The sequence below is a fragment of the Hemiscyllium ocellatum genome, chromosome 16 (assembly GCF_020745735.1).
Source record: "Hemiscyllium ocellatum isolate sHemOce1 chromosome 16, sHemOce1.pat.X.cur, whole genome shotgun sequence".
NCBI classification, from domain to species: domain Eukaryota; kingdom Metazoa; phylum Chordata; class Chondrichthyes; order Orectolobiformes; family Hemiscylliidae; genus Hemiscyllium; species Hemiscyllium ocellatum.
The window spans coordinates 45,944,099-45,971,005 of NC_083416.1; the positions used below are offsets into that span (position 1 = coordinate 45,944,099).

Below are 26,907 nucleotides of genomic sequence, written 5' to 3' on the forward strand. Positions count from 1 at the left end.
ATAAGTTAACTAGCTAAGGTCTTTTCCTCAGGGTAGGGAATCCAAAACTAGAGGGTATAGGTTTAAACAGAGAGGGGAAAGATTTAAAAGGGACCTGAGGGGGATCTTTTTCATACAGAGGCTGGTTCATATATGAATTGAACTGTCAGAGGAAGTGGTAGAGGCAGATACAATTACAACATCTAAAAGAAATTTGGACATGTACATGAATAGAAAAGCTTTAAAGGGGGGTTGGTGACAATTCGCACATTCGCTGCTGCCGATTAGCCACTGCCAGTTCGCCACCAGCGTTTCTCCCCTGGGGTCGTTTGATCTCTGGAGACTATTCGCCACCGGATATATATATATGTACTGATTGTTTTCCCTCCCGCCTGCTCTTTCATACTTCTCAGTCCCCTTTATTTATACAACAACATAGTACATATTGATAAAAAACGAGGTGAAATAAATATCATTTTATTGGTTTATACATAAAAATGAGTTACAAACACTTACGGTGGTGAATCGTTTTCAGCGGCCAATGGGTGGTGGCAAAGCATCCTCGGCGGTGAAAGGGCAGTGGCTAATCGGCGGTAGCGAATGGTCCTATCCCGTTAAAGGGATATGGGCCAAATACAGGCAAATAGGACTAGTTCAGCTTAGGAAACATGGTTAGACCAAAGGGTCTGCTTCTGTGCTATATGACTCTATGACTGTATTACTTTATATATAGAGGAAGGTTTAGCAAGTCAGTAAAGATCTGATGGCATATACTTTTGTAAAATGTGTAATTGCCCATTTTGGCAGGAAGAATACAAAGTAATCATATTTTCTAAACAGTGAGAGATTGTAGAGCTCTGAAATGCTGAAGGATTTTGGTGCTCTTGTACATGAATTGCAATACTTGGTATGCAAGTTTAACAAGAAATTAGGAAAGCAAATAGAATGTTATTGCTTGTTCAGAGGTAAATTGAATTAAAAATTAAAGAGGTTATACAGGGCATTAGTGAGATCACATCAGTGCACAGTATTGGTTACCATATTCAAGCAAAGCTGTAAATCCATTCAAAGCAATTCAGCGAATATGACCAATTTAATGTCTGAGATGGGTGGCTTGCCTTATGAAGAAATGTTGGAAAGGTTAGGCTTGAATCTGAGTAAAATGTGACTGGATTGAAACACGCAAGACCCTCAGAGGTCTTGATAGGGTGCATATGCAAAAGATGTTTCTTTTTGGGGAGAATCTAGAACTAAAATTTGGGTTTGCCAATTCAGACAGAAATTAGGAGAATTCTTTTTTCACAGAGTCATAGGTCTTTGGAACTCTCTTCCTGAAACCATGGTGGAAGCAGAGTTCCTGAATATTTTTAAGACAGAGGTAGATAGATTCTTAATAAGGTTATCACGGGTAATCAGGAATATGGAGTAACTAAATCAGCAATGATTCTATTCATTGGCAGAGCAGGCTTGAGAAACCAAATAGTCTTCTTCTGCTCCTAATTTATATGCTTAAATAGGTTGTGTACATCATTTTAATGAGGACGGGGTAATCATGCATTACAAGGGTTATCTGATCTAACCCCAACCAACTCTGGAAGAATTTTGATTGTTTCTGTATTCTACCAAGTGATCTCTGTCATATTAATCTGAAAGAAGGAATAGCTCAATTAAAAAAGTCCAAACCAATCCCTCAACCCTCCTCAAGCCATTGGCTAGTGGGGTGTAGGGCTCTCAAAATCTGCAAGCACCATGACTCTTTTCAGACTATTAAAGAATGAGCACAAGACATGGAGCTGTATAGCACAAAAACAGATTACTTGGTCCAACTCTTCCATGCCAACCAGATATCCTAAAATAATCCAATCCTATTTGTTAGCATTTGGCCCATATCCCTCTAAAACTATTCCTATTCATTTACCCATACAGATACTTTTTAATTGTTGCAATTGTACCAGCCTCCACTATTTCCTCCTAGCAGTGTTTGGAGGAGAATTCAAACAGCTTGTTTTAATATTCAGAACATTTCAGAAGAAAAGTTGTATTGAACTCGAATCATGAATTCTGCTTTTCAGAACCAATCTTTGCTGCCTTTTGGAATTTGGCACTCCTGTTTGTTCAGATAAGGTGAACAGCTCTTATGGCATATCTCTTCGCAATTTTTTATATGTCTCTGTACCACATATTTCAGAAGTAAAATTCAAACAATACATTCTTAAAAACTATAAAATATCAGAAACTAGTACTGAAATTGCTATTTACTATAACAGCTTTTGGAAAGACATGTAAACAAGGAATCCTGACACACTTTTTGAAACATGCATTAAAATTGTACAAATAAATTTATCATGATTTTCAGAGATCGTTTGGAGGGCAGTGAATTATGCCATGGTTATTGCAGTGGGATGGTAATGCAGAAGCTCTGTTGATCAGGACATTTATGGTGCCTGACCAATAAACATTTTTGTGGTGCTTGTTACACAGAATCGTTCTCTCTGTTTCCCTCAAAACAGCCAACAACAAACTTTTAGAACACCCATATGTTTTACCTTTTAAAAATAATACCACAACTGTAATTGTACTGGTAAAGTCATAGATGAACAATGTTACATGGCAAGCAAACACATTTATATCTAACAGCAAGCAGAAGTTTCTGAATTCAAACAATTGAGAAAGATTGGATACATTCCAATTTTATTTTGAAATATATTTGAGAAAAAGGAATGAAAGCAAAATGGAAACATAGGTCTGAATAAGTTCGTATTGTTTTATACATTATAGTTATGAATTCATTTAAAATAGAAATTTTTTTTATCACCATAGAGCTGATCTTAAAGAAGTTGTACTGACATTAGCACAGGAACTGATAACAGAGCTGCTTTTCACACCTTTTTTGCAGATGGCAACCAGAAAGGAAATGCTCAGACAGCAATTGCATGATCTGTTCCATGCTTTAAAATTACCACAGAGTATGGTATAATTATCTGAAATATTTTCCACTTGTCTATCTTTGATGTGTATAGTTACTCATGCTGAACCTGTTCATGGCAATCATTTTTTGTAACATGATTTTTAATAGATTTGTTTTTAATAGAAGTATTGTTACAAATGTTTGAGGTATGTTGCTGTATTTCTGATTTCTATGGAAAATCAAATTTTAATTCATAGAGTTTTCCTCCGTGACTTTTCACCACAGTTAATGCTTTTGTACCCATATTTACAACCAAACATTTATTTCACTCTAACACTGGCAAGATGAAAACAAATTCACCAGAAAAACCACATATTTCAACAAGTTCTACCATACTCTGTGAAATAACCTTACACTTTCCTCACTAGTTAAGAAACACACATACAAATTTTAATGGAACCATGCTTACTGTTAAAATGATTATGGCTAGACTTGTGCAAAATCTACTCCAAGAATACCAAAGTAGGACGAGACTCCTTGAATTCAAGGACATTAAACGATGTTTGGCAATATCTAATACTTTCAAATTTCTTTATATCAATGCAGTTCCCAACTTGTTCCTTTTTTGCTCTTGGCAATAGCTGAGATCCCAGAGGTGAGGATGGAATCTGTTTCATTCACTGAGTTTAAAGATTAACTTCTTTTTAATTCAGTGGCCAGCATTTATTACCCAAAAAGCAGTCAAGAGTCAACAACATGGCTGCAGGTCTGGAGTCACGTGTAGAACCAGACCAGGTAAGGAAGGCAGATTTCATTCCCTGAAGGACATTAATGAAACATCTAGATTTTTCCTGATGATGTACACCAGTTTCATGGTCATAATCAGACATCTAATTCCAGATTTTTAATTGGATTCAAGTTCTATCATCTGCCATGGCAGGATTCAAACCTGGGTCTCCAGGACATTATCAGATTCTCTGTATTAATAGTCTGACAGTGATATCACGAGGCCATTGCTATCCCATCACATCCTTACAGCCTTAAGGTTTGGCTGCTTAGGCCATGTCCATTTATTTGAAAAGCTCTGATAATTTAAGTGCACTTTTAGTAATTGGTCAGAGTTCCATCCACAGAGTTTGTGACCCCAAATATTTGGCTTACGATGTCTGGACCCACAACTTGGGAGGCCTTACTTTAAAGTAACTGCTATTGTATCTTCATGCTATTACTTTGATAAAGAACTTCATTGATTTCTTGAAAAATACATTTATACAAAATAATGCTGAATATACAGTTTTGAATTGAAGCATCAAAAGCAAGGGCTAATGGAACCTAGACTATAGAGCAGAGCAGTACAGGCCCTTTGACCCACCATGTCTGTGCTGACCATGATGCTATTCTAAACTAATTGCATCTGTCTGCACATGGTCCATATCTCTCTATTCCCTGCCTGTTCATGTGTCTGTCTAAATGCCTCTTAAACATTGTTATCATCTCTGGTTCTACCATCTCCCTTGGCAGTGCATTCTAAGCATCCAGCAAACTCTGTGTGCTTTCCCTTGCACATCTCCTTTAATTTTTTTCCCCTCCCATCTTTAGTCTATGTCTCCCAGTATTTGGCATTTCCACCTTGGGAAATAGATCCAGCTATCCGCCCTATCCATGCCTCTCATAATTTTATATACTTCTATCAGGTTGTCTCTCAGCATCTGATGCTCTAGCAAAAGTAATCCAAGGTTGTCCAACCTCTCTTTATAGCTCATACACTCCAACCAAGCAACATCCTGGTAACCGCCTTTCACACCCTCTCCAAAGCCTTCACATCCTTCCTATAGTGTGGCAACCAGAACTGCACACAGTACTCTAACTGAGGCCTAACTAAGGTTTTCTACAGCTGCAACATGACTTTCGGGTTTTATACTCAATGCCTAGATGGATGTTATATGACTTTTTTATCACCTTTCCATTTGTGTTGCTAATCTCTGGAAGTTATGGACTGGCACCCCAAGATCTCTTTGTCTATCAATGATCCCAAGGGTCCGCCATTTACCGTACATTTGCCTCTTACATTTCACCTCCTGAACTTTATACAGGATGGAGGAACGCTTCTCTGAGGCACTCAATGCCTCACTGGCTATTTGTCTTTCAGCTGTCTGACTACAGGGAGGTGTATTTGGGCGAAAGGGAATGTATGGAGAGGAGGCACAGGAAAATGGGGTTTCCATGACTTCCTATAAATGAACCCCATGGCCTCTCAAACTCAGTGACTCTACAAATTAGCACCAGTATCGTTATCCTCAATTATTTCACAATGTTCAAAGTCTCTCAAAATATCCCCAGTCCATCTTAAATTGAAGAACACACCAAGAAATTAAACCCTTATGCCCCAAATTACTACAGAGCCATTACCACTGATTATTTCACAAATATTTTGTGTTCAAAGTCATCTTATTATCAGCCCTTGACATTTTCTATGTAAAATGATTTGACAAGTTAAATGATAGTAGCAAAGCAATTTTGATGAACATTTCTACCTTATGACAAAGTAGTTAGTTATTCCAGTTACACCTCACTTTTAATTGCAAGGAACAATTTTAACCCTGTGCAATTGAGTTGGTTTGAATAAGTTAAAATCTCACTCATAATGGAATTTGGAAAATTTCCCAATCACCAGTCTTGTGGTATCTGCTAGTTTGAAAAAAATGTTTTCCTATGACAATGTAATCTTAGCCCATGTGGATCACTTGATGTCATTATAACACATAAGCAATATAAAAAGCCTTCGCGCCTTGCTTCTACTCATAAGAAGTATCTCCGGCCGAAGGGGAAGTGATTTATGAGAAAGATGGTCAGCAAAACCACAGTCACTGTTTTGTCAATCATTGCTCTGTGTCTGTCGTTTGCAGACGGTAAGATGTTTGTTAAACTATTTAACGAGTGGATTTTTTTTCAATTTAAAAAATAATAATAAAATACTATATTATGAATTATGATATAATTTTAACACAACTGAGTTTGAGTCAAAGAATTGGAAATGAAAGTTTAAGAATCTTTTCTTTCCTACTGCAGCTCTACCTCGCTTACCTCATCTGAGACGTTGTCGATGCATTACCCGAGCAGAACAATTGCATTCATCAATGAATATCAGCAACATTAAAATCTTCTTTAAACAGGGTCTATGTCCAAACATTGAGATCATGTAAGTCATCATTTTTCATATAACCTATTATGCTTGCTCAAGAAGTGTTAAGATATTGAAGTGACATTTAATTAACTGTGGTTTAATTTTCACCAAGTGTCAACTTGCGAGATAATAAAAGGATTTGCTTGAACCCTGACTCAGAAGTTGGGAGGAAAATGATTTCTTTTATGAAAAAGTAAGTATGCCACAAGTTTTAACATTTATGAGTAATGTTGTAAACTGGAGAGATTTAATAGGATAGATTATTGACATGATTGAAGTCAATGTGATATATGTACAGTTGGTGAAACTGTCAGAAATGATTGTGGGGAGTTATAAATGTGAGTTTTGTATTTTGTTTATACTGACTATAGATTCAGTTCACCTGGATCAGGCCTTTCTTATAAACTTAACCTGACTCCTAGGAAGAAAAGGTCAGATTTTGCTCAGTCTTCTGCTCAAAAACCCTTGCAGACATCATTAAACGTTTTTTCATATGAAAATATATTCAGTTTGCAAACAAATAGACTATGCACAACAGTGAATGGTTGTGCATTATGGTTAACTTTAAATTGTTTTAAGTAATTTCCAATGATTTCTAAATTAGTTTACTGAGAAAAGAATGACTGAAAATTATTTTTATAAAATCTATGATTGGGATGTGAGTGTCACTGGTTGCCAATCACTAATTATCCTTGAGAACACAGTGATGAACCACCTTCTTGAATGCTAAGCCCATGTAGAATCTGTGTACTCACAATGATTTTACATAGAAAATTTCATGATTTTAACTCAGTGGTAGTAAAGGAATGGTGATGTAGTCCCAATTTAGGATGGTTTGACTTAGTGCTAGTGTTCCATGCATCTTACTGTCCTTGTTCTTCTAGGTGGTAGAGATTAAGAGTTGGAAGATGTTGTCAGTGGAGCTTTAATACTAGTAAAAGTGTTTATTTATGCTGATAAACTAATTTTAACAAAACTGTACTAGAAAACATCGCTGAAAAGTTAGAAGTATTCTAAGATTGTAAATGTTCTTTTATTCAATAAACTAATCGAACAGGCACTGATCAAAACATTTCTTCACAGGAAAACGAACAACTGAATGATCGTATATGCAGAATAATGGAAAAACCTTGTATTGCAGACTAGTTGCTCCAAGATTTCACAATCAGTTGAAGACATCCATTCATTATTAGATGATTGAAATATCTTTTATTTATAATGTGCTTTGAATTCTCATTTTTGCACTTAATAAATTGACCAGTCTATAGCAATAATATAAATTGGCGTGTTCTTAAGCTACATACAAATTCTTTGAAATTTGTTGTATTTATCAATATTGCACTTTTAAACTTATAATTCTGCTGACACTGCATTTGATACAAATAAGCTATTTTAGATTGCTAGACTCAACAAAATTATTTGTTAATTTTTAATCCTCATATTAATCTATATGATTCCAGCTGATCCTGCTTCAGTAGCAAAAAGCTTTTAAGTTCTGAATGTTTCTGCTTTTGTATGCCAAGTGTATGTGCATTCCTTCACTTTTAGAATCAATGTCATATTATGTATGAAAATACATTATGTAACATTTGAAATAATTATGATGTTTTCATTGTATTAAATGGACAATTTAGAATAATAATTACTTGAATTGTATTCTTGCATTTAATACATAGCCATAACATGTTAAAACAAATTTTGGGTAAATGCAGGATTCATTAATGTCAATTTAAATTAAAATATATTATATATTCTTTTATTTTTAGTTTTAATCAGGCATGTTTTATATTCGAGAAAATAACAAGAAAATTTACTAATTGGATTACTCCTGCAATAATGAGAACAGATGGGGTCATTTATTTAAGGAAAGATATACCAATATTGGAAGCAATCCAGAGATAATTCATTAGATTGATCTGGGGCGGGGAGGGATTTTCTAATGAGGAGATGCTGAGTAGGTTGGGCTTGTGCTCACTGGAATTTAGAAGAATGAGAGTCAATTTTATTGTCGCATATAAGATTCTTAGGGGCTTGATAGAGTAGATGCAGAAAGGTTATTTCCCCTTGTTGGGTGCTTGTAGCACATAGCAACAACCTTTCTGTATCGGGCTTATAGGCCTTAGTGAGAAGTGTAGTCTTCTTCTGGATGAAATCCCTAACCTGAAAAAAAACAGAAAAAAATCTCTGCTGGGCAGCCCGTATTTGCAGCTCAATTGCTCGAAAAACATCATAACCTCTCCCTCAAACAAATATCCCAAACTGGAAACTCCTCTCGCTGCCCATAGTTTGAACCCTGAGTCCATCATCCCAGGTCGGACCCCGGCATACCAACTATGGGGATGAGTGGCAAAGTCTTGGATAAGCAACCTTCAATCTGACACATTGCCCTCTATGCCTTGACCATACCAATAAGAATAGGGATCTGGCAGTGGTCCATAACTGTCCGCATCTTATCCATGAACAACAGGTTAATAAGGGGGCACTTTGCCTGGGAGACCTCGATATCCAACCATATTGAGCCTGGATCGTTATCTACCCAATTACAGACAAAGAACAGCAGGGAACTCAATTGATACCTCCTGATGTCTGGGAAAACAACTCCTCCCCATCTTTGAAGCAACTGCAGTTTAGTAAGCTTGATGAGGGCTGCCCATGACGCCAAACAAGAGAACTAAGCTACCCCATAAGTTTCCGCAATATTGACGTGGGAAACATAGGAAGCGTACACATGGGATAAAGCAAATGAAGAAGAACATTCATCTTAATAAGGGCTATTCGGCCCAGCCACAAAATTGGAAGAGCAACCCATTTCTGGAGATCTCACCTAATATTTTCAAGCAGGTGAGCAAAGTTAGTCCAAAATAACTGATCAAACATGGGGTAATAAAAATACCTAGGTATTGGAAACCCACCCATGACCACTTAAAGGGGAACCCAGGGCCATCTTCAATCTCTGGCACTTTCTTAAAATCCCCCAAAGGCATAGCCTCCTACTTTGCAAAGTTGATCTTATATCCGGAAATAGCCCCAAACAAATTAATACATTGTATCAGATGGGGTACGGAGATCATCGGGTTCGATAAAAACAAAAGGACAGTGTAATCTTGTGTGTCCTCGATCCCACTTCCAGAGCGGTTATGTGGATGTTCTGATGAATGGCCTCTGCCAGCGGCTCTATCACCAATGTAAACAACAATGGTGAGGGGGGCAGCCTTAATGACTATCCCTGCCAATCCTGAAGTTCCCAGACTTCACCCCGTTGGTGATGACCGCGACCAGAGGTGGCGATACAAAACCTCCACCCACTGAGCAAAGACCCCACCCAACCCAAATCACTCTACGATATAAAAAAGATACAGCCATTCCACCTGGTCAAATGCTTTCTCTGCATCTAAGGAAATCACCAACCCCTGGATCGATCATTACTGGCATGCATGGACCATATTCAGCAACCTTCTAATATTATTAGAGACCTACCCTTATAAAACCTCTCTGGTCCTCTTTGACAATATAGAATAATACTCTCTCCAATCTCAGCGCCAAAATCTTAGACAGAATCTTGAAATCTGAATTTAATAGAGAGATGGACCTGTATGAAGCACAATCCTCAGGAACCTTCCCCTTCCTAAGAATGAGGGAAATATTAGCTTCTCTCAAAGATAGTGGTAGGCATTCATGCATATAGGAATGATTGTACATTTCCAGCATTGGCCCTGACAGTATCCCTATAAACTCCTTATAAACCTCACCCAGGAGACCATTAGGGACAGGCGCTTTCCCACTTTGAAATTGCCTAGCTGCCTCCTGTATCGCCTGAACTGTCAAGGGGGCATGAAATTGAGAGGCCTGTTCCGAGGCTTTCCCCAAGAGGTCCAGGCTCTTAAAAAAGGTTTCCATCTTGACCCACCTATCCTCACAATCTTCAGACTGATACAGTTCAGAGTAAAAACTCTGAAAAGCCTCATTAATCCTTCTAGCGTCGTATGTAAGGACCCTGGCGCTGTCTCTAATTGCAGTAATGGATTGGGCAGCATACTTTTTCCTAGTCAGATATGCTAAATATTTCCCTGGCCTATCCCCATATTTGAACAACCTTTGTGTAGCAAAAGCAAGTTCTTTCTTTGCGATTTGTGTTGATACTGAATTCAGTGCAGCACGGAGGGCCTTGATCTGCTGTAGCTTAGTCACCAAAGGCCAAGCAAAATATACCACCTCAGCAGCTTTCAGATGCGTCTCAAGTAGACGCTGCTGTTTCCTCTTTTGTCGTTTCCAGCTAACCAAATAGGAAATGGCTAATCCCCCAGCAAAGGCCTTAGTGGTCTCCCATAGCATAGATGGACTACTAGCCGTGCCTGAGTTGATAGTCAAGAATTCCTGAAACTCCTTCAAAAAGTATTCCACAAATTTGGAATCCTTGAGGAGAAAAGGATCCAAACGACAGTGCTGCAAACCTAGCACCTCACTCTTGGCTTTAACCTAATCGTGTGATCAGAAATAGTGTTCCCAATTTTACAACCCATACTCGAATCCAAAAGGGTCAAGGGGACCAGAAAAAGATCAATCCTAGTGTGACAGTTATGTCGGTTTGAAAGAAAGGTGAAGTCCCTGCCAGTAGGGTGAAGACATCTCCAAATGTCCACCAACCCCAACTGCTCAAAAAGGTCAGTCACCTGCTTGACCTTCGAAGAGATAGTTAAGGGCCCAATAGGCATCCTGTCCACCGTCAGATTCAAAAGGCATTTGAAATCCCCCCTATAATAACGTGCTGTGTACTACGGGAAATTTAACATGGCCAATCCACCTAACCTGTGGGAGGAAACCAGAACACCTGGAGGAAACCTATACAGGCATGGGTAGAATGTGTTAACTTCCACAGTCACCCATGGCTGAAATTGAACTTGGATCCCTGGTGCTGTGAGGTAGCAGTGCTTACCACTGAGACATCATAGCAACATGCTACATTTGAACAATGGAGCAGACTTATTGAGCTGAATAGCCTACTGTGCTCCTTGGTTTTATGGTCTTATGATCTAATAGATTACTGGCAGAAAACCATTTTTGGTAAACTTCCCATTGATTATCAATAAATAGAAATCAACACCAAGTCAACAGGTGAATTGTCAATGGAGAAATTAATAAAGTAATTCATAAAATAGTCTATTAATGGAAAGACTGAATGAGAATTCAGTTATCATAGTTGTTGTCAACTATGATTATAAAATTATATATATAATTGAAGTGACAATTATAAACTATATAATTGTCACCTCAATTATAAAAATGGAAGCTGTCACTTGTGACACAATTGTTGCATTGTCACCACCATGTCACAAACTGTGGCTCAAGCAAATAATTAAAACAAGTCCAATGTCTGAGATTAACCATGAGCAGTAATTTTAATTTGAGGTGTCACCTCCAATTGTTTGATTACTGCTAAACAGAAATCTTCAGTAATAGTTATCTAAGGATGCATCTCACTACTACATAAAACAGTAGGCCTGGATTTTCACTAGGCAAATGGGAAGGTGGTGATAACAAAAGATGGAGGTGGTGGCTGTGGTGAGGCTGAATATCAGGTTTTTACTGTATGGTTTCTTTAAATCTTTTATCTCACACCATCATCCCTTTTATAATTTTTCTTCCCTTAACCCCATCAGAGAGCTTTCCTCTCACCTTCATCTACCCTTTCCCCAGCCTTTCCACAGTGTAAAACCTGTTACTACCAAATTTTTCGAGGTCTGAAGATAATTATTGATTTAAATCTTTGAGGAGAATTTTAACAATCAGACAAATAGAACTACATCAAGAGGAGAGGTAGCTGGTCACATGCCTGAGCAGTTACTAGGTCTTGCCCTTGGATTTTGTAGGTATCTTATGAGGCTGTGGCAACCAGAGGATCAGTAACCATCAGAAAGGATGCCACTGCTGAGGCTTGCTATAAAGATTTGTTGTTTTCAACAGGCAGTGAAAGAAAAAAATATATTTAATACAATTTAACACCATTGCTGAAGGGGAAACTGCTCTGAAGACATCTTTAGGTTTGACAGGCTACCTTCCCTGGTCTTCTCTTTATTTTAAATTTTTTTCCCTTCCATCAAGCTGCCCCTAGGAGATCAGCTCAATTTATCTGGTGGCCTCTTTATATGCCAGTTGATCTGCCATCAGCAAAATGCAGATGACACAATGATATTAACAGAGACTGTACACATGTAAATTAGCTGTCCATTTAATTGATCAGGCTATTTGCTCTGTTCTTTGATGGCATGACATGATAAGGATTAATATATTTAGTAAAGCAGTGTATCTAATTTACTAAGACCTTATATGGTTCAAACCCTTAAATTTTTAAAATAGTGAGAACTTAGTTCACAGAGAACCAGGGTAGAAATTATTTAGTAGATTTTTTGTTAGTGAGATGCTACCTGTGTAAAATTTAGTGAGTGATTAGCTCAAGTGACCACCTAATTAACTAAAACCAAATAAAATAAGGGGTTTTCCATGCATACATTTCTTAATTAAACAGTAACTAGAAGGTGAAAATGGTGGGCTGGGCACCACGTGCTCTACCTGTGATACGTGGCAATTCAGGAGAGTTTAGCTGTCCCAGATCGCTTTATTTGCAGGAAGTGCGTACAGCTGTTGATCTTAACAGATCGCTTAGACAGTTGAGAAAAGAAGCAAGCCAAATAGTCAGGACAGGCAGGGACAAAGCAGAGAACAAGGCAGGATTGATACATTTAACTATTTATTTCAATGCAAGAGGGCTATTAAGGAAGGCAGATGAATTCAGGGCATGGTTAGGAATATGGATCTGGGATATCACTGCAAATTCAGAAATGTGGCTCAGGGATGGGCAGGATTGGCACCTTAATGTTCCAGGATACAAATGCTACAGGAAGGATAGAAAGGGAGGAAAGAGAAGAGGGGGAATTGCGTTTTTGATAAGGGATGGCATTACAGCAGTGCTGAGGGAGGTTATTCCTGGAAATACATCCAGGGAAGTCTTTTTGGTGGAACTGATAAATAACAAAGGGTTCACCACCTTATTGGGATTGTATTATAGATCTCCAAATAGTCAGGGGGAAATTGAGAAACAAATTTGTAAGGAAATCCCAGTTATCTCAGTAAGAATAATAAGGTGGTTATGGTAGGTGATTTTAACTGCCCAAACATAGACTGGGACTGCCATAGTGTTAAGGGTTTAGATGGAGAGGAATTTGTTAAGTGTGTACAGGAAACTTTTCTGATTCAGTATGTGGATGGACCTACAAGAGAAGATGCAAAACTTAACCTACCCTTGGGAAATGAGGCAGGGCAGGTGACTGAGGTGTCAGTGGGGGAGCACTTTGGAGCCAGCAACCATAATTCCATCAGTTTTTAAATAGTGATGAAAAAGGATAGACCAAATCTAAAAGTTGAAGTTCTAAATTGGAGGAAGACTAATTTTGATGGTATTAGGCAAGAATTTTCAAAAGCTGATTGGAGGCAGATGTTCATAGGTAAAGGGACGGCTAGAAAATGGGAAATCTTCAGAAATGAGATAACAAGAATCCAGAGACAGTATATTCTTTAAGGGTGTAAGGGAAGGCTGGTAGGTATAGGGAATGCTGGATGACTAGAGGAATTTAGGATGCGGTTAAGAAAAAGAAAGAAGCAAATGTCAGGTATAGACACGATAGATCGAGTGAATCCTTAGAAGAGTATAAAGGCAGTAGGAGTATACTTAAGAAGGAAATCAGGAGGGCAAAAGGGGGACATGAGCTAGTTTTGGCAAATAGGGTGAAGGAGAATCCAAAAGGTTTTTTTCAAATACATTAAGGACAAAAGGATAACGAGGGACAGAATAGGGCCCCTCAAAGATCAGCAATGGTTTGGAGATGCTGATGTTGGACTGGTATACAAAGTTAAAATCACACAACACCAGGTTATAGTCCAACAGGTTTAATTGGAAGCACACTAGCTTTCGGAGTGACGCTCCTTCAATCACCTGATGAAGGAGTGTCGCTCCAAAAGCTAGTGTGCTTCCAATTAAACCTGTTGGACTATAACCTGGTGTTGTGTGATTTTTAACAAAGATCAGCAAGGCAGCCTTTGTGTGGAACCACAGGAGATGGGAGAGATACTAAAAGAGTACTTTTGATCAGTGTTTACTGTAGAAAAGGACATAGAAGATATAGAATGTAGGGAAATAGATGGTGACATCTTGAAAAATATCCATATTTCAGAGGACGAAGTGCTGGATATCTTGGAACGCATACAAGTGGATAAATCCCCAGGACCTGATCAGGTTTATCCTAGGACTCTGTAGGAAGATAGGGAAGTGATTGCTGGGCCCCTTGCTGAGATATTTGTATCATTAATAATCACAAGTGAGATGCCAGAAGACTGGAGCTTGGCTAATGTGGTGCCACTGTTTAAGAAAGGTGGTAAGGAAAAGCCAGGGAACTATAGACCAGTGAGCCTGACATCAGTGGTGGGCAAGTTGTTGGAGGGAATCCTGAGGGACAGGATGTACATGTATTTGGACAGGCAAGGTCTGATTAGGGATAGTCAACATGGCTTTGTGCGTGGGAAATCATGTCTCACAAACTTGATTGAGTTTTTTGTAGAAGTAACGAAGAGGATTAATAAGGGCAGAGTGGTAGACATGATCTATATGGACTTCAGTAAGGTGTTCAACAAGGTTCCCCATGGGAAACTGGTTGGCAAGGTTACATCTCATGGAATACAGGGAGAACTAGCCACTTGGATACAGAACTGGCTCAAAGATAGAAGATAGAGGGTGGTTTTTCAGACTGGAGGCCTGTGACCAGTGGAGTGCTGCAAGGATCGGTGCTGGGTCCTCTATTTTTCATCATTTATATGAATGACTTGGATGTGAGCATAAGAGGTATAGTTAGTAAGTTTTCAGATGACACCAAAATTAGAGGTTTAGTGAACAGCAAAGAAAGTTCCCTTGGAGTACAACGGGATCTTGATCAGATGGGCCAATGGGCTAAGGAGTGGCAGATGGAATTTAGATAAATGCGAGGTGCTGCATTTTGGGAAATCAAATCTTAGTAGGACTTATACACTTAATGTTAACGTCCTAGGGAGTGTTGCTGAAAAAAGAGACCTTGGAGTACAGGTTCGTATCTCCTTGAAAGTAGAGTCGCAGGTAGATAGGATAATGCTTTGATATGCTTTCCTTTATTGGTCAGAGAATTGAGTACAGGAGTTGGGAGGCCATGTTGCAGCTATACAGGGCATTGGTAAGGACACCTTTGGAATATTGCATGCAATTCTGATCTCCTTCCTATCAGAAGGATGTTGTGAAACATGAAAGGGTTCAGAAAAGATTTACAAGGATGTTGCCAGGGTTGGAGGATTTGAATAGGCTGGGGCTGTTTTCCCTAGCATCGGAGGCAGAGGGGCTATATAATCATGTCCCTCATGATTATATAGAGGTTTATATAATCATGAGGGGCATGGATAGGATAACTAGACAAAGTCGTTTCTCTGGGGTGGGGAAATTCAGAACTGGAGGGCATAGGTTTAGGGTGAGAGGGGAAAGATATAAAAGAGACCTAAAGGGCAACCTTTTCACATAGAGGGTGGTACGTGTATGGAACGAGCTGCCAGAGGAAGTAGTGGAAGCTGGTACAATTGCCAAATGTAAAAGGCATCTGAATGGGTATATGAAATAGGAAGGGTTTGGAGGGATATGGCTTGGGTGCTGGCAAGTGGAATTAGATTAGGTTGGGATATCTGGTTGTCATGGATGAGTTGGACTGAAGGGGCTGTTTTCATGCTGTACATTTCTATGACTCTTTGACTCTAAAGAGAAAATCAAAAGAGATAAGATGAAATACAAAAGGAAACTAGTAGAAAACATAAGCACTGATAGCAAAAGCTTCTTTAATTACATAAAAAGGAGAGAATAGTGAAAATAAACGTTGGCCTTTCAAAGGACGAAAATGGTGAGGTAAAAATGGGAAAATTAGATATGGCAGAGGGTCTAAACCAATATTCGTATGCTCTGTTTTCACAGGGGAAGATAATAATTTATTCTGAAAAACTACAGAGAAACTTGGTGAAATTACTATAACTAGGGAGAAGGTATTTAGTAAACTGATGGGATCAAAGGCAGGTAATTTCCCGGTGCCTGTTGGCCTGCACCCTGGGATACTAAAGCAGGTGGCAACAGAGATAGGGGATACATTAGTTACGATATTCCAAAATTCCCTGGATTCTGGGAACGGTGCTAGTGGATTGGAAACACATTGATGTGACACGTCTATTCAAAAAAAAAGATTGGCAAAAAGTGGGAAACTATAGACCAGTTAGTTTGACCTCTCTAGTTGGAAGTTGCTGGGGTCAATCATAAAGGAGGAGATCACTGAACTCTTGGAAATCAAAACTCAACTCATCAGTGTCAACACGGTTTCATGTCGGCCAAGTCATGCTTGACAAAGTTGCTGGAGTTCTTTGAGAATGTAACTGTCAAGGTAGGTAATGAGGATCCACTGAAGGTGGTATTATCTAGATTTCCAGAAAGCATTTGAAAAGGTGCTGGATAAAAGACTGATGAACAAGGTATGATCTCAGGGGGTTAAGGGTGGCATATTGACTGAGATAGAGGATTGGCTTACTGACAGAAAGGAAGGGGTTGGGGTAAATGGGTCTTTCTCTGGCTAGTGAACTGTAATAAGTGGAGCATCACAGTATCCAGTTCTTGGATCCCAGCTATTTATAATCTATATAAATAATCTGCAAGCATGGACAGAGGGTAACATAGCAAAATTAGTAGATGACACTAAAATAGGTGGGGAAGTGGGCTGTAATGAGCCGATAAAGATGAATATAAATATATATAGCAAGGCTAGGAGAGTGGACCAGAATCCAGCAGATGGAGTTTAATGTGGATAGGTGCAATGTTGTCCATTTCGGCCAGAAAACTAAAATAAAAATTAAACGGGAAGTGGATTCGAAGTGCATCAGTGCAAAGGGATTTGGGTAACTTTGTACATGAATTGCAGAAAGTGGGTCTGCAGGTGCAGCAAATAATAAAAAAGGCAAATGGAATCCTGACATTTATTGCAAAAGGCCTGGGGTATAAAAGTAAGAAAGTGGTGTTACAGCTATATTAGGTGTTGGTGAGATCACATCTAGAGTATTGTATCCAGTTTTGGTCTCCTTACTTGAGGAAGGATTTGGTGGCACTGGAGGCAGCTCAGAGGAGGTTCACTAGATTTATTCCAGGGATGAAAGGGCTGTTGTATGAAGAGCAGTTGAACAGCCTGGGCCTGTACTCACTAGAGCTCAGAAGAATGAGTGGGAATCTGACTGAGGTATATAAAATGCTGAAGGGGTTTGATAAGGCAAAACAGATGATGCCCCCCTTGTGAGGCAGTCACAAACAAGACAACATAGATATAGAGTGAGAGGAAGTAGGTTCAAAACCGAGATGAGGAGAAACTACCTCTCTCAGAGGGTTGTGAATCTGTGGAACTCAGTACCCCAGAGTGCAGTGGAGGCAGAATGAATCAACAGGTTCAAAAAGAAAATAAATGGTTTCTGATAAAAAGCAGAACAAAAGGCTATGGGGAGCGGGTAGGAAAGTGGAGTTGAGAGCAGAAAAGGATCAGCCATGATCATATTAAATGGCAGAGTAGGCTTTAAGGGCTGAATTGCCTACTCCCACTCTTAATTTCTATGACAGGAGAGATTTTCTTACATGACCCCACCACCCTATCCCCAATGATAGAGTCCCAACACTACTGAAATAGACCATTCAGCCTATCAAGTCCACACCAACCTTCTGAGAAGTATCCCAGCCTTGTAACCCTGCATTTCCCATGGCTAATCCACCTAACAGCCACATCCCTGAGCAGTATTTTGACAATTTAGCATGGCCAGTCTACCTAACCTGTGCATATTTGAACTGTGGGAGGAAACCAGAGCACCTAGAGGAAACCCACACAGAGATTTGCCCAAGACTGGAATCGAACCTGTGTCCCTGGAGCTGTAACGCAACAGTACTAACAACCGAGCCATTGTGCCACCACAATGAATTTACTGTTTGTCTCCTGGAGGTCAATAAAATTCAGCACATTTACAATAAACATTGCATTATCCATACTCCTCTAACTGGAATTCTCTAAAACTTAGATTTCTGATACTCTTCAATTACAAATCATCAATCTGGAATTCATTTGAAAGTTATCTAGAACCCAATGATTTCTAAGAATATGCTACTCTCCAGGACTTGTAGCCCCTATTGTAATTTTCAATTGTGGCCATGCATGGTTATAATACACCAATATATCAACCAATAATCAATGGTAAAACAAAGATGTGAAACATATCAGATTGTTGCATTCTGAAAAAGCAGAAAGCATATCATCGAGCCAACTTCAGGGGTTTATTCAAAAAAACATCTAGGATTTTTGCTAGGTTACATTTTCAAGGCAAGTTGTAAGAAGTACTGAGAATTTGTTACTTTTAAATACCTGTAAACAGTATTATTTCTCATACAGCTTTGGGATGAGGTGTCACTTGCCGGATCAGTATTTAGGGCAAGCCCACATGGCTTGACAGAGGGTGGGGTGGGGGAGAGGGGGGTGGGGGGGGTGGTAAAACTACCTTCTTGAATTGCTGCAGTCCATTTGGTGTAGAGCCCACAATGATTCTAGGAAGTGAGTTGCACAGTTACAGTGACACTAAAGAAAAGATGAAATTGCAGAGTCCAAAACCTGTACTGCCTCTACAGATCTTCCATTTTAAAGTGTATGAGATGAGTCTGAAGAGTATGTGCCATTTACAAGTTTTACTTGTTTTTTTTTCAGGTATATTTCTTTCAGGTATATATTTTGGTGAGTGGCATGGATGGCAACTTGCAGATGGTGGTGTTCGCCTGTAGCTTCTGCTCTTGTCCTTCGCGATGATACTGGCTGTGGGTTTGAAAGCTGCTGTCTAAGGAATCTTGGTGAAGAAATGTAATTCATCTTATAGATGGTACACACTGAGTGTCCGTGGTGGAGTAAATCAATGTCTGTGGATTTGATGCTAACCAAGCAAGCTGTTTTATCCTGGATGGTGTCAAACATCTTCAATCGCACTTCTCCAATCAGCTGGTGAATTTTCCATCATCTACCTGACTTGTAGATAGTGAACAGCCTTTAGGGAATCAAGAGGTGATACTCACTGCAGGGTTCCTAGCCTCTGACCTGTTCTTATAGCCATTGTATTTACAACGCTAATTTAATTCAATTTCTGGTCATTGGTAATGATCATGGGTGATTTTAATTTTCAAATAGATTTGTTTAATCACTCTAGCAGAAGTCATCAGGAAGATGAGTTCATTGAGAACACTTGGGACAGTCCCTTATATTAAGCAGTATATTCATCTATGTTTGGGTTATTGAAGTTTGCTGTCATAACCGCTCTCTACTGTTGGCAGTTCTCTACAAATTCTCTGCAGATTTGTTCCATTACATCCTTTTCATTAGTTGTTGTTCTGCAGACTGAACCTAGCAAAGTAATTTCACCCTTTTATTAGGTAAGTGTAGCCAAATAAACACTGTCCTTTAACCTTTTGAGAATCTTGCTTTTGCAGCATGGCAATGGCCTCCTTAACCTTTATTCATACCCTCCTGCTGTCATTCCTTTTCTATCTTTCCTGAGCAATTTATACCAGGAATATTTAACACCTAACCCTTTCCTTAAGCCAGGTCTCTGTCACTGTCACAACATAATACCACATTGTAATCTGGATCTGTAACTCTCCAACCTTATTTACTACACTCTGTGCATTTATATACATGCATGTTTACTCCGTTATGGACTTTCTTTCTCCCCAACTCCGACTTCACCTATCATCTCACCGTTTTCTATGTTTGTGCCACCTGTAGCCTTAAGTCATAGAGTCATAGAGTCGTAGGGATGTACAGCATGGAAACTCGTTCCATGCCGACCAGATATCCCAATCGAATCTAGTCCCACCAGCCAGCACCCGGCCCATATCCCTCTAAACCCTTCCTATTCATATACTCATCCAAATGCCTCTTAAATGTTACAATTGTACCACTTCCTCTGGCAACTCATTCCATGCACATACCACTCTCTTTTTGAAAAAGTTGCCCTGTAGGTCTCTTTTATATCTTTCTCCTCTCACCCTAAACCTATGTCCTCTAGTTCTGGACTCCCCGACCTCAGGGAAAAGACTTTGCCTATTTATCCTATCCATGCCCCTCATGATTTTGTAGACCTCTATAAGGTCACCCCTCAGCCTCCAACGCTCCAGGGAAAACAGCCCCATCTTGTTCAGCCTCTCCCTAAATCTCAAATCCTCCAACCCTGGCAACGTACTTGTAAATCTCTTCTGAACACTTTCAAGTTTCACAACATCTTTCCGATAGGAAGGAGACCAGAACAGCACGCAATATTCCAAGAGTGGCCTAACCAATGTCCTGTACAGCTGCAACATGACCTACCAACTCCTCTGTACTCAATACTCTGACCAATAAAGGAAAGCATACCAAACACCTTCTTCACTATCCTATCTACCTGCAACTCCACTTTCAAGGAGTTATGAACCTGCACTCCAAGGTCTCTTTCGTCAGCAACACTCCCTCGGACCTTAACATTAAGTGTATAAGTCCTGCTAAGATTTGCTTTCCCAAAATGCAGCATCTTACATTTATCTGAATTAAATTCCATCTGCCACTGCTCAGTCCTTTGGTCCATCTGGTCAAGATCTTGTTGTAATCTGAGGTAACCCTCTTCGCTGTCCACTACACCTCCAATTTTGGTGTCATCTGCAAACTTACTAGCTGTACCTCTTATGCTCGCATCCAAATCATTTGTGTAAATGACAAAAAGTAGAGGGCCCAGCACTGATCCTTGTGGCACTCCACTGGTCACAGGCCTCCAGTCTGAAAAACAACCCTCCACCACCACCCTCTGTCTTTTACCTTTGAGCCAGTTCTGTATCCAAATGTATTTTGTGAGCCCATTGGTTCTCACAGCCCTGTCAAGTTACTTTAAAGCCCCCCTCCCCCCAATAACACTAGAAAAATGGTCTGCAAGGCAGCTGTTTAAGTGCAGCCATCCAGCTTGTGCGTGTATCATCTTCCCCAGGCCTCAGTGTCCCTGGAATCTAAAGCACTCCCTCCGTCATCATCTTTCTAGTCACACATTCAATTACCTTATGCTGTTTTCTCTGTACTTGGGTTCAATAAGACCTGCTAATGTTCACCAGGTTTTTTGTACACCTCATCTTACTATCTGCTGGCAATGGTCATCAGATCTGCACAGCCTGATGCATGTGGTCATAAGAGCCTAAAGTGAAGTCAGTGAGATGATACATTGCTTCAGCAAAAATCCAGGAGGCCAGGCCAGCTCAACATTCTGATCCTAGAGCTGGATGAAATACCTAAAGTGCATCTCAGTGGTGATAGGGGTCAGTGGACACTTTGAGGCTTATCTAGAACACAAGCTGCAGAAGAGGAAAGGCCATTTTGAAGCTGCAGGAACTGGAAGAGATCCATGGAAGAGTAAATGACAAGAACAAATCCATTGGCCACAATGAGTAGCAGCTTCTGTAAGTCAAAGATTTGTAGGGAAGAACAAATATTCAAGAGAGGACACCCACAGGACAATAGCAAAGGAATCTAAAAGTAGCAATAGTTTGGCTGCCATGGCCCATTGAAAATACCTCAATGATGGAAAAAAGCCTTACTTATGCTGGATGCTCTTCAAAACATGGAAGATCATGACAGGAAACCAGTGATGATGTTCAGCAGACAGTGTTATGGCAAAAAGAACCCAGACAAATACCAGCTCTATTGACTCTTAACTTAATTTGTCCAACTGCACTCTTTCCCAATCATTGTGCCTTTTGCATCCCAGCATGCTGCTTCCATCATCCACAATTGACTTCCCCAACTGCTCCAGTCCAGAGCAAAGTGAGGAAATTTGGCTTTTACTGATGATTTAATTGCCTCACTGGTGACCTAAATGACTTTTATTGAAAAGTTAAAGTGCTTCCGAAACAGTGCCCTATTTGCCTTCTGTACTTTTGCAGATGTGTATCATTATGTCAGGACTGGACCCGACATTGCCTGAGAAAATTAGATGGTATGTTTGAGTACTAAGCACATTTACAGTACCCATTTAGGTACTGTATTGTCATTACATATACTAGCACACGTTTTAATACTTCATGTAACATTGCATAAGTCACAGAACGTCTGAACAAAGTATGACAAAACATGGGTTTTTACTTTCTTCCAAGTGTAGTTGCTTCTGAACAACTTAACGATAGTTTCCAAGCAGAAAATGAACTGGTGAACTTACAGCTTCCTGTCATAAATTCTTTTCGTCTGCTCCTTGTCCTTTGCAACATTTGTTTCCTCACTAACATTTCAGACTTCACAGTTGGGTGATCAAAGTTTAGTATTTGAAAAGCATTAGAAGGTTATTACTGTAGGTCTGTGCGCCGATGTTTTGAATCTACTCATAAGTGCATTTTCAGGAATTCCTAATTTCTGAAATTGTCATGGCAGTTGGAACTTTTGTTGATAGAAATTGAAGAAACATGCACTTTCTCAACTAAATATAACTCTAAGTATTAGTTAATTTACAAGAAGACACTAACAGCCATTATATGTTTTCTGCACAATATTTATAAATGCCAAATAACTTAAAGATATCCAGTGGAACTAGGGAAAATTTAATGACTGGAAATATAATTACTAGTGTGAGAAAGTAAAAATATATTTTTACAGGAAATGTTACATGTTAACAAGTCAATACATTGCCTTTTTAATTTTCATTAAGAGATGGTAGACATATATAATTTATTTAATTCAAAACCATATTAAAGATGATTTGAATAAACCTTAAAAACATTCTGAACATCTTAACTTGCTTTTGCACGGTTTCAAGTTTCTGTTGAGGTTGATCTTCATTGCCCCCTGGTGTTCAGAGTCAAATTGTCATCCATAAATTTTTCTCAAACATGATTAGTATTTCTCAGCATCTTCAAAATTCTGAATGTGATTACATTTGGTATAACCCCTTAAAATTAAAATCATAATTTAACCAAGATTTAAAGAACAGCTCTGTAAGTAATCAACACATTATAAATTTTAAAAATGTCTTCTGTTCTATGAATTGTTTCTTTTAATTAACAGCTTCCACTTATTTTCAATTTTTGAAATGCTTATTTTCAAAGGACAAATAAGTTATAGATGGAAAAATGAGCAATTAATAAATTACATTTCAATATAATTTCAAATCTCTCAAATTCACTTTGTGAAGCAGCTAACAGACGTTCTCTTGTTGTTGGTAATGAGCCTATTGTGTGGGATTACAGGCAGTATAATCATTGAGGTAAACTTTTGACTCAATGATATTTTTTAAATTACATAAAATTTAAATAAGCACAAATCAACGGCATATATCTATGTTAAAACTATATGGAATGCATTATCCATTTAATGGTATCACTTCAAGAACAAATTTTGAAAAACTATTTGAGCATTGAATCCTCTAATCTAATAATTGAATTTAAAGCTATGCACATACAGTTTTACAAATCATACCAGTGTTTGTTTCATCATTCAGTTTGCTGTTGGATTTGAATTTGTACATTACATTTAAAACTTAACAAAATTAATAATTAACCTTATAATATTAACTTACTTATTTGACTCCCATTAAATAAGAATGAAATAAATAATTGCTGCATCAGCATTAACTACTTTGATCATATAGGCAATTTGATTTTATTGTAAAATTTCTATTTCAGACTTTAAATTTTCCCTGTTGTATATTTCCAATTACGTAATTATTTGATGTTACCCAATAGCCTTGGCAAATATAACCACACAGCCTATATAAACGGGCTTTGTCTACTGCGTTTTTAACACATTACCAAAACATCAAGAGTGAAAGAGGAAGTAGGAGGGATTTGACAAAGAAGATGGTCAGCAAAGTGTTACTCTGTGTGTTATCAGTCATTGTTCTATGTCTGGCATTTGCACAAGGTAAGATATCTGCAATGGATTTAATTTATGTACTCTGCAATTTCTTCTGGGTTTTGAATACAATTCTGATATAAACATGAAACTAGATTTGAACTTCAGGTGGAAGAAAGTATGTTAAAGAGATGAATTAAGCTGATTTACAATTTTTACTTAGTAGATTTCTGATGTCTATTGAATTTGTTTTTGTAGCTCAACATCATCAGCTCAGCCAGAGTCGTTGTAGCTGCATCCAGACAATAAACCAATTACACTCTTCAATGAAAATCAGCAATGTTAAAATCTCATTGAAACAGAACTTTTGTGAAAACGTGGAAATCATGTAAGTTATCCTTAATCTATTTTGCCATAAAACTTGTTCAAGATGAAAAAAATATTTAATTAATATGCTTTATCCTTATTTTACAGTGTCACCTTGCAGAATGGTAGAAGAAAGTGCTTGAACCCTGAGTCTGAAATTGGAAAGAATATTATTAATTTTATGGAAAGGTATATACAATCCTTACTCTCTCGTTTAACTTCTTTAAAGCCTTCTTACAGAATTTTCTTAAGAAAGATTGCTTTATGCAAATACTTTTTAAAAAGTTTTTCAAGGTAAAGTTATTGGAGGAGCACAATTATATTTAGGAAAGGCTTGCCCATACAAACAGAGGTTAACGGAAGTTATGTATTCTACTTTTGTGCCAGTGACGAAAGTGGCAATCAGTTCATAACCATTTAGATGTACAGCTTAAGAACAAAATCAGAACAGACATTCCAAAACAGAGTATGAGAGGAGCCAATAATTTGTCCATAAACACCTTTGAAGGAATATTTCCAACTGATTGGTGATGATATGCCATCCAACAAATGCCTTTGGGTTCAAAGGTTAAAATTAAAATTATAAAATGTGCCTTTAGACAGCCACAAGTTTAATCTATGCTACAACCTTTCTATACTGCTCACATACTTACAAAAAAACATTTTCTCTGCAGCATGAAGAAAACTACAAAAAAGAACTGATTTTACAAAGTGAACAATGCTGAACATGGAACAGAACAGCATCTCAAAAAATTAGCTGGGTGAACCAATATTTCTATTGTGTAAAGATTACAAATGTTGATGATATGTTATAAAGATTTACTATTTTTAAGCTAATGAAATACAATTTACAATTTTGGTCTTGGGATTGTAAATTTCAGAATTCATAAAGAAAGCTATCTGCAGTACCTCGTCAAATAACAGTTTGTTCTAAATGACTTAAGTTTATTTAATTAGACAACAAATTAATTCCATTGATATTTTCTGATAAAGTAAGTTATCTTGGTTGGTAGTTAATGGAATTAATAGTTGTTATAGCAAATTTGCTTCAATTCATTGTCAAAATTCGTGTACCTTTATTTACTTGTCTTGTTTGACGCAAGAAGATTCCTTTTTAAATTTTTCTGACATATATCATTGTGTATTGTCAACTTGCCATTTATTAAATCAATTATATTTAAGATAAATCATATTCATGGAAAAGAAAATAAATTTGTCACAACTATTGAAAAAAACAAACTATGCTAAATGCTATATCATTGCAGGTCTGTTTTGAAATTCAGTAACTGCATTGCTTGCTTGAGTTAAATTAATTTACAATCAGCAATTAAAATTTGTACTGAATGATGAGCACAATTCTGTAATTATATTTTTATATTGCAAATGTGGTATTGTTAATGAGTTGACCTATTAAATGTTTATCACAAAGAAGCACATTTTAATTTATAGTCATTTTATGAGTTAAACCAGTTAGAATAAATAAAATGAAGTGGAAATTCCAAAATAAATTTTAAAAAGCTGGAAATTTGAAAATCAAGATTTCATGCTTTTAAGGCATGGGTTACTATAGATAGTGCCTTTGTGAGCCCTCTTCAAAAAGGGATAGGTGATCTTAGTAGAGAAATTGTCACCAGACTATTAATCCAGAGATCCAGATAATGTTCTGGGGACTTGGTTTTGAAATGCATCATAGTGGGATTTGATGGTGGAGTTTGAGTTCAACAAGAAACTGCTCTTATGGATATAATGGCTTCTAGGAAAAACCCATTTGGTTCACTAATATTGTTTCGGGCATCCAAACTTGGTCTGGCCTAAATGTGACTCCAGATCCACATCAATGTGGTTGACTCTTAGCTGTCCTCTGAAATGGTCTAGCAAGCCAGTCAGTTGTAACGATCAATCAGACTGATGCAGATGAAGTCAGTATGTCATGGACATGGTTCCCGCACCCAGTCTAGCTACAAAGTCTGAAAGAAAAAAAAATTACTCTGGACCACCTGGTATCGTCCTAAACTTTAGAAACAGCAATGGTCAAGACAACCATGTTGACTCTGTAAAGTTCTTCTTGTTAATATCAAAAATTGCCAAAATTGGGAGAGTTGTATCAGCTAACTCAACAACAGGTGTTTAGCACATTTGCCTTCATTGTTCAGGCCTTTGAGTATGGAAATTGGGACATTATGTTGAGATTGTACAAAATGATGGTGAGGCCTCTTCTGGCATACTGTGTGCAGTTCTTGTCTCTCTGTTGTAGGAAGGGTGAAGAAGGTTCAAAAGTGATTTACCAGGTTGTTGCCAGAAATGGAGGGTTTGAGTTATAAGAAAAGGCTAGAGAGGCTGGGGCTTTTTTCAATATGTAGGAGGTTGACAGGTAATCTTATAGAGTTTTATAAAATCATGAGAGGTATAGACAAGGTGAATAGCAGGTGTCTTTTCCTTAGGGTGGGGGATTTCAAGTCTAGGGTAAGAGGAAAAAGATTTGAAAAAGACATGAGCAGCAATTCTTT

At 38.2% G+C, this 26,907-nt stretch overlaps 2 protein-coding genes across 2 annotated transcripts; both read left to right on the forward strand.

Annotated features, from left to right (window-relative positions):
• The first annotated feature begins 5,705 nt into the window (after positions 1-5,705).
• On the forward strand, positions 5,706-7,611 carry LOC132823201 (C-X-C motif chemokine 10-like). Its single transcript, XM_060836800.1, has 4 exons — positions 5,706-5,796; positions 5,957-6,086; positions 6,184-6,264; positions 7,155-7,611. Exons 1-4 carry the CDS (start codon positions 5,724-5,726, stop codon positions 7,168-7,170), a joined length of 300 nt encoding a protein of 99 aa, XP_060692783.1. The 5' UTR covers positions 5,706-5,723; the 3' UTR covers positions 7,171-7,611.
• A 16,387-nt stretch (positions 7,612-23,998) lies between these two features.
• On the forward strand, positions 23,999-25,205 carry LOC132823202 (permeability factor 2-like). Its single transcript, XM_060836801.1, has 4 exons — positions 23,999-24,103; positions 24,293-24,422; positions 24,509-24,589; positions 25,075-25,205. The coding sequence occupies exons 1-4, from the start codon at positions 24,040-24,042 to the stop codon at positions 25,100-25,102; spliced, it is 303 nt and encodes a 100-aa protein (XP_060692784.1). The 5' UTR covers positions 23,999-24,039; the 3' UTR covers positions 25,103-25,205.
• Positions 25,206-26,907: the final 1,702 nt, after the last annotated feature.

What these genes read in the sequence shown, in the direction of transcription:
- LOC132823202 (XM_060836801.1), top strand. Translation starts at nt 24,040, where the DNA reads ATGGTCAGCAAAGTGTTACTCTGTGTGTTATCAGTCATTGTTCTATGT. An exon ending in ATGTCTGGCATTTGCACAAG is followed by an intron (nt 24,104 to 24,292) that starts GTAAGATATCTG and finishes TTGTTTTTGTAG; the next exon opens with CTCAACATCATCAGCTCAGC. An exon ending in TGTGAAAACGTGGAAATCAT is followed by an intron (nt 24,423 to 24,508) that starts GTAAGTTATCCT and finishes CTTATTTTACAG; the next exon opens with TGTCACCTTGCAGAATGGTA.
- LOC132823201 (XM_060836800.1), top strand. Translation starts at nt 5,724, where the DNA reads ATGAGAAAGATGGTCAGCAAAACCACAGTCACTGTTTTGTCAATCATT. An exon ending in GTGTCTGTCGTTTGCAGACG is followed by an intron (nt 5,797 to 5,956) that starts GTAAGATGTTTG and finishes TTCCTACTGCAG; the next exon opens with CTCTACCTCGCTTACCTCAT. An exon ending in TGTCCAAACATTGAGATCAT is followed by an intron (nt 6,087 to 6,183) that starts GTAAGTCATCAT and finishes ATTTTCACCAAG; the next exon opens with TGTCAACTTGCGAGATAATA.